The sequence below is a fragment of the Nothoprocta perdicaria genome, unplaced genomic scaffold, assembly GCF_003342845.1.
Source record: "Nothoprocta perdicaria isolate Ctin4 unplaced genomic scaffold, notPer1 scaffold_441, whole genome shotgun sequence".
Classification (NCBI taxonomy): Eukaryota; Metazoa; Chordata; class Aves; order Tinamiformes; family Tinamidae; genus Nothoprocta; species Nothoprocta perdicaria.
In genome coordinates, this window is record NW_020455690.1 from 144,491 (window position 1) to 152,176 (window position 7,686).

The following is a 7,686-nucleotide window of genomic DNA, read 5'->3' on the forward strand; positions in this document are numbered from 1 at the left end:
TAACATGGACAGGTGGGAGATGAGGGAGGGAGATAGCTGAGCTGGTGCAGGCTGCAGTGGCAGGGACTGAATGGTGGCACAGGGACACAGTTGAGCAGCATCTCTTAGTAGAGAACATCTTCAAAGCCGAGCAGTAGGAACTGGTGCACGGCACTTGGCAGGTGCAGCTGCGACAGGACCTGAAGCAACCGGCCCTCCAAGAAGGTCCTGAGTGTGCAGCGAGCCAGGTGCTGCAAGGAGCGAGGACCTTGCTCCAGGGCAAAGAGTGACTGGTAGAAACGTGGGTATTTCTATAGGAAGAGAAGAGAGAGAGGAACAGAGCTAGATAAAACATTCCGGAGGCAGAAAGGTAGAGCCAGAGCCAGTGAGCCTAAATTACTGCAGGGAATCCACTCCTGTTCTGCAGCTGCCCCTCTCCCTGTCCCCCCAACCTGGACCCAGAGGCCCCCCAGCCCAGGGAGCCCGGGCTGCCCTGCATCCCCTCACCTCTACCACCTCCGCTGGAACAGCCTCCACCCAGTCCTCAGTCACACGCACGTGCTCATAGCTGTTCATCAGGGCCTCGATGACACGTGGGCACTTGTGGCAGTATCGCAGCACCTAGGGCAGGGAAAGGGCAGATGAGTACAGCACATGGTCCAGGTCCTTCAAGCCCCACCACCTTCACACACTAGAAAAGCTGCATGTATCCAGAAAAGACCAGAGACTAACTGTCCGTCCCTGATGATGTCATGGGGAATCACTCCACTGATGGCAGGCAGACTGATCACTGTTTCTGCTCTTCGGGCATCCTGCACAGAGGGGACTGAGCCAACACCCAGCCCATGCTGCATGACTGCATTCAACAGCTGGATCCCCTTTGCACCAGGGCAGGGACTCAGGTGTGGAGCTGGGATACACACCTCTCCTCTGCCTCATCATCACCCATGGCTTGTGAGCACTGTCTTGTATCAGACTCCTTTCCTCACGTCTGTTTGGTTAGAACACGAGCTGCTTTGGGGCAAGAACTGGCAGATGATTTGTGTGCAGAGACACTAAAGCATGCTGCGCTTTTGCCAAATGCCACACAGAAACCTCAGGGATGCAGTGTGCCTGTACCAGGGGAGGCTGCAGAGACACTCTGTATCTGTGCTGGGCGCAAGGTAGGGCCCAGGAGGCACCATGCCCATGTTACACAGAGCCCCCAGGAGATACTGCATGCACTCAGTGCTAGCCAGGCACGTCTGGTGGGTGCCAGGCCTCTGCTCACCACATACAGGTGCCTGTGCATCTAAGGTCTCCAACACAGCCTTCAGAGCTGAGCCCATCTACATAGAGCTGCACCCAGGTGGAGCCCCCAGCTCACGCTCCCCATGGCCAGCAGTAGCTGTCAGAGCCTATTCCGGCTGTACCAGTGATCCTCATTATCTGGCGTTAATAGGAGATTAATTAGTGTTAATTGTTGATTTTCCTGTATTTTCCCAAAGGGGAGAGCAATCTGCTGATCTCCGGGCTGGGTAATTATTGCAATGCTCAGGAATTAAGACAAGCAATTAACCCTTTGTTTTCTGGTGTCTTGCAGAATCAGTATGAATTGGAGGACAAGTCCCAGAGAGGAAACACACCACCCAAGAGGAAAAAGACAAGTGTTCAGGGCCAAATAGCTGGGGCTATGGGTAGGAACTGTTCACACAGCTTAGCAGTGTTAACAGAAGCAGGAGACTCCTATGGGAGAACACGACCTAGCAAAGAGCTTCAGAGAATCCCCCAGCGACTTCTCTCCCCCAGTTACTGGGGGGAGATAGGCAAGACAGAGATCTGGCAAGGTGCAGAACAAGCCCTGCTGCAGCACTGACATCCTTGTTCTCACAGGGCCCTTAGCATCCATCGCCTTCCTGCCCTGCTCCCAGGAAAGCTGTGGGTCCTGCACCTTGAGGAGGGAGCCAGGCCAGATGCGGATGGCACCATAGTTGAGCAGGGCTCGGACCACAAGCTCTGGATGGTGCTCCAGCTTGTAGGCAGTGGTTTGCAAGATATTGTGCAGCGCTGTGTTGCCACTGTAGTTCATGATGTTGACATGTGCACCCCGGGCCAGTAGTAATTCCACTACTTGAGCGTTGGCATTCTTGCAGGCCAAGTGAAGTGGGTGCTGGCGGTCCCTGTCTGCAGCATTGATGTTAGCACCGCTATCCACAAGAAGCTGGCAGACCCTGTAGTAGCGTTCCATGTCCTGAGGCTGGTGGGGCTGAGCACAGGCAGCATTCAGCGGGGTCTGTCCCTCCTCATTCTTTGCTTCCAGCTCTGCCCCGTGGCGCAGAAGCAGCCTAACGTGCTCTGCCAGGCCATGTTGTGCTGCCACATGCAGTGCTGTGTTGTCCTCCTCCTCTGTCCGGCTGTTCACATTGGCACCATGCTGCAACAGCTGCTGGACACACCTGTGCGGCCCAAGATGACTTAGTGATAGGCTCTCCTAACTCTTGTCTTACCTGTCACCCCCACCTCTTCCCAGCTGTACAAAGCCACGGCTTTCAGTTTTCCAAACAATCCCACAGCCCCACTCCCCATGCCCTGGAGCAGTGGTTTTAGGCCAGGAGGACTGATGAGCAGACATACTGTCACCCTCACTTTAGCCAGCTCTCCTCAGAGCCTAAGTGAGTGTCACCACAGTGCCAGTTTGCACCCATGCACCTGGAGGTGTGTGCACCACGCACGGCCTGGACATCACAGTGTGACCACAGGCCCTGCACTGCTGGCAGAGGGTAAGGCAGCAGTGCCAGGCTCAGCTCACTCGCTCTGAGGACAGATCTTGCAGGCAGTTGTTTGGAGGTGGCAGCTGCTCCAGAGACACACCATAATGCTACTCTATTCCACAGCCACTGCTGCAACCGCTACCCCACCTGCAGCTATAAGCAGCACCCCCTCCTGCATAGGGGAGGAGGTTCACAGTACCCTCAGGCACAACTCACTGGATGGAGTCCGGACTCTTGCAGAAATGCAGAGGTTTGCAGCCATCCTCAGAGACCGCCTCGGGGTCAGCTCCAAAGCTGAGCAGCAGGCGCACGCAGTCCGTACTGGCCGCTGCACAGGCCTCGTGCAGGGCAGTCTTGCCGCCCGGTGCAAAGTTAACAGAAGCACCCCTGAGGAGCAGGTAGTGCAGGCAGTCGGCATAGCCTCGGCCAGCTGTGATGTGCAGTGGTGTGGTGAGCTCCTGCTCATAGGTCAGAGACCACAATCCTGCAGAGAAAGAGAGGTCAGGGATCCATGTCCAGACACAGCGCACAAAAGCTCTGGGCCCAGACCTGCCCCTTCTCTCCTGCTCCTTGCCATACCCCGCTCTTGAGTAGCCGGCTTCCCCCTTGAGAGGCTGCTGGTTGCTTCCACCTCTGCCTCTGCCCTCCCCTGGCCTGTGAAAGGATGACACCTTGCTGGAGGGTGTCTCTTTAGGCTGCACGGTCACACTGGCAAGGAAGCCGTGGGGCAGGGGCTGCTCTAGAAGCTCACTTTTCCTCTGCAGCTCAGACATGCAGTACAAAGTTTCTTTTGGGAGGAACAGGCTAAATGAAGGACCCAAGGGCACAGGGCTGGAAGCAGCAGGGTGGCTGTGAAAAGCACCATGCACGCAACGCCACAAATACAAGGAACCAGGTAGCAGGACATATGGATATACAGGACACGTGGAAGCAGGCTGCCAGGGCACGGACACAGGAGATTCAGGCCCTGAGCAGAACATGGATAAGCAAGTCTGGGAAGAGGCATCTAGGGCCTAGGACAGAGCAGGTAGCTGAAATCCACCAATTCTCAAAGACTTGATCCAGCCGAAACCATTGATGGTGTGGTCTGCTGATAAACAACCTGCAGCTGTTGCAGCCCAAATCATGCTGACAGTGCCTCTATGGTGCTTCCTGCAGCTCCTCCAGGCTGGGCTGGAGGACCGTGTCTCTGCTGCATGACACACTCAGCATTGCACACGCCCCACCTCTTCCTCTCAACAACAGTATGGTATGAGCTCTGTTTGGAAGGGCCGGATTCAAATGGAGATATCCCAAAGGCCCAACAGAGCTTGACATTCCCTTGCCCAGCACAACCCACAACGAGAATCAGCAGTCCTGCAACCAGCACAGGACGCACAGAGTGAGGCTACAGGAACGGTGCCACATGCAGTTTCAACCTCCTTTGCCTGGCTGGGGAGCCTGGGCAGCTTCCCTGGCCAGACGAGCCATGTACCCCAAGACACACTTTGCACTACAAGACTCAGGACAGTCTCCCACAAGCAGCACAGGCAGAGCCAGCCATTCCCTAGCGCTCTTGTTCCTACCCCTGCAGCTCACAAGCCCCTGCACACCCTGTCCAGTAGCGGGGACGCTCTGTGGCAAAAGCGAGAGGTTCTGAGCCTCTGCCCGATGGCCGCGCTGCCAGCCCACCGTCCCCTGCGTACTCAGCCGACGTATGTTGAACCGGTAATCCTTCCACTCTTCCAGGTCGCTGGTGTCAAACACGGAGCTGGGGCTCAGGCCATTCTGGGAGTCACCGAGGATCTCTGATATTGCCCCTCGGTCCCCTCTTAGCAGGGCCTGCCAGTAGGCCTGGGCAGGGCCTTTTGTCTTCCGCGTGCAAATGGCCTCCTCGTTCCCGTCCCCTGTGCCCACGATGCTGCCCATGAGGCAGGAGCCAGAGCCCAGGCAGGAGCCGGGCTTGGGCCTGCAGTGGCCTCCTGGTCAGGCTTGGTTCTGAGAGGGCCGCCGCACCAGCACTCTGCACTCAAAGGCCACCCGGCGCTCTCTGCCCGGGACAGAGACGTGACACTCAACTGCATGGCTGGCTACAGCTCAGGTCTCAGCCAAGCTATTCTGGGGCACCTTGTGACACACAGGGTGTGTGGCCAAGAGGCAGAAAGGGACACCTCTCAGGCAACGTCTCTGCAGCAACTGGCTGTGAAGGGAAAGGTCCCCAACAAAGCAGGGCAGAAGAGGAGCCTGGATAGTAGGTAGAGAATGGCACAGGGCAGCACAGAGAGGTCTCGCATACAGCCACTCTACTGCTGTACCCATCTTGGTTTTTCCCCCCCATTTAAGTCCTAGACTACCAGCACCCACTCAGGCCACAACAGCACGACCCAGCTGCCTCCATGCACAAGTGTGCACTGTTCAGTCCTTGCCTCCTTTCTTATCTCCAGCACTGCAACCCCCCAACTGCTGATTCAATCCAAGCACACCGCACTAGACAAGTTTCTAAACACATCAGAGTAAAATTCTTTTTAATTAGGGCTTAAAGCCACAGGGCAGATAGAAAAGGGTGCAAGAATAGGAAATGGTCCAATACAGGTAAAAACATACAAGATAATTAAACTTTGGAACCCCACCTTGAAATTCAGTCTTGCAGGGAGCTCCTGCACAGTTTCAATACAGCCCCTTCCCATTCTCTGACAATCCCCTCCATTAGAGTTCCTCACTGCTGTTCCTTCACCATGAGAGTGTGGGGGAAGAATTTACACCATGCAGCTATCAGTCAAGGTAATTGACTCCAATAGACCACTAAACAATGATTACCTGGGGGATCAATGAAGAGGATAAGAAAGAAACTCTACTCTCCTCAGCAAGGGAAAGAAGTGACCAAGCTGTATATTTGCTCACAAGCTCCATCATGCTCTGTGCAGATTTCACCACCAACTAGTCCAGCTACAGTATAGTGCATAAAAGGATAAAGAGAGGGAAGCCTCTGCAGAGTGCCTCACCTGCTAGGAGTCTCAGTTTCCCCAAAGCTATAAATAGTATCCAGCCAGAGTTCCCAGCTCACAAGAGCATTGCCAGAGAGACAAAGGGCTATGTTAGATAGTGTCAGTAACACGGTTCAACTTAGACCTCCTCTGGGCTCCTTCAAATATCAGTTCCTGGCCTCAGGAAAGGCTGTCACTGGAATCTACCTTTATGATTGCTCATTGGATAGGTTTTGGGAAAGAGTCGCTACAGGTCAGGGACCAAAGCCTGAGGTATTACGTAGGCTTGCATTTTTTTTTTCTTCTGTTTCCTTACTTCATAAAACTTGCAGTACATTCATGGTCTGTACTTGATGGATTACTTGGTTGGGGGTTTTATTTGTTTGTTTTTTTCCTTCCATGTCTTGTTACTCTAGTGATAAGAGCAACTCCCAGTTGAAGTTGTTTTACGTAAGTTGTTCTGCTGTCTCTGGGGGTGGAATTTAAAGAGTATGTCAGCCCAGCACAACTGGAACACTTCAAAGTTAAATTACAATTAATATTTTTCTGATAAGTGATCTTTAGTTACACAAAAAGAGCCTTTTTTTTCTTTTTCTTCCTAAAAAATCTGTAAAAATTGAAAGCCATGGGTATACAGACCTCGGCATTCAGTAAACAACCTTCAGCATCCAAAAATCCACCTCCTAGCCTACTCTATTTGTCACATGCTATCAATATCCTTCCTATCCTGGTGCTAGAATACTACAATGAACCTACAGCTCTGGGAAAGTGGCCTTCATCAACAGCTCTGCTATCCTGACACAGTGAGGCTTTTCACTACCCATGTCATCTATGGAAAAAAGAGCTGTGCAAAACGCGCACCGTAACTCCCCTTTCACACTTGCCACTCCTTGTCTTCATTCTGGCTGTGCCTGCAGCACACTACTAGCAGATGTGCAGCAGTAAGAACACATGGCCTTCTATATTTTTAAGCCTACCTCTTTCCTTGACACTGCCTACATCAGGTCATCTTTTGCAGGGCTAAAAGTTCATAGATGACATTGAGGAGAATATAATCAAAAGGGATCAAAGAGCAGGGAGGCATGTGTAGTGCACAAGACATACCTGGGGGGAAGGCACAGGGAGGTATAACGATGGGAAGAAGCACCAAGAGTGACCAGCTTCTATTTCCTATCATTCAGGACATACTTACTTCTACCTAGTGTCTTCTGGTATCTTCTATCCTGGTCTCCAACTCCCCAAGCTTGTCTCACAGAATAAAACAGGTTGCAGGGTAAAAACCCCATTTGTGAAGGAAAGCAAAACTAGGCAGGTGTGAAAGTTTCTGCTTTGGAGCAAAGGACCCTCAAGTAGTCACTGCTAATGCACCCACATCAACTCATCACACATACTTCATATCCATCCTAGGACAGTCCTGATGCTCTTCCTCCCTGTGATTCCTCCCAAACACCCTGTTCTCATCCCTTCCCAGTAGACCTGTTCCTGCTCATGTTCAACAATCTGATACACTTTATTCTGCAGCTCTATTTTCCAGCATCTTCCTTATCCAAAACTCTCTTTCCCCTCTTCCATCACCATATCTCCATGACTGAGGCTTCCTCCAAACACTTTTCTCAGATGTCGCTGCTCTTTCTCTCATCCTGGGGATTTCCCAGCCACAGATGTCCCAGCCCTACGTACTCACCAAATTTCCTGCTAGTCCAACGCAGCTCATCACCCTTGGCCTCAATGATGAGATTGATAGCTGCACCCTTGGTGAAGTACTTCTGAATCATCTCCAGGTCCCCTGTGAAGAGTGCATTCTGGACCAGCACGTCCCGACACTCCAGTGGCTCTCTGTGGCTGTTCTGGCATCCTCGGACCATTGGGCACAGGTAGTTCTCCCTTTGTCTTGGCCTTCCATGCCGAGAGTGCCTCCACCAATCCAGCTTCTCCTCGTCCAGCTGATGCGAGCACAGTGTGGCAGAGCTGAACGAAAAGGTGCGGTCCGTCAT

General features: G+C 52.8%; 1 protein-coding gene across 1 annotated transcript; it reads right to left on the reverse strand.

Moving 5' to 3' along the window:
* ASB10 (ankyrin repeat and SOCS box containing 10) lies at window positions 1–7,686 on the reverse strand. Its single transcript, XM_026046442.1, has 5 exons — window positions 7,377–7,686; window positions 2,946–3,213; window positions 1,910–2,414; window positions 487–600; window positions 1–290 (listed from the first exon to the last, which is right to left on the reverse strand). The coding sequence occupies exons 1-5, from the start codon at window positions 7,684–7,686 to the stop codon at window positions 105–107; spliced, it is 1,383 nt and encodes a 460-aa protein (XP_025902227.1). The 3' UTR covers window positions 1–104.

Coding starts and splice junctions, on each gene's coding strand:
- ASB10 (XM_026046442.1), bottom strand. CDS start 7,686: ATGACGGACCGCACCTTTTCGTTCAGCTCTGCCACACTGTGCTCGCAT. Junction 2,415..2,945: donor AAGAGTCCGGACTCCATCCA/GTGAGTTGTGCC, acceptor TGGGCCGCACAG/GTGTGTCCAGCAGCTGTTGC. Junction 291..486: donor TTCCAGCGGAGGTGGTAGAG/GTGAGGGGATGC, acceptor CTCTTCCTATAG/AAATACCCACGTTTCTACCA.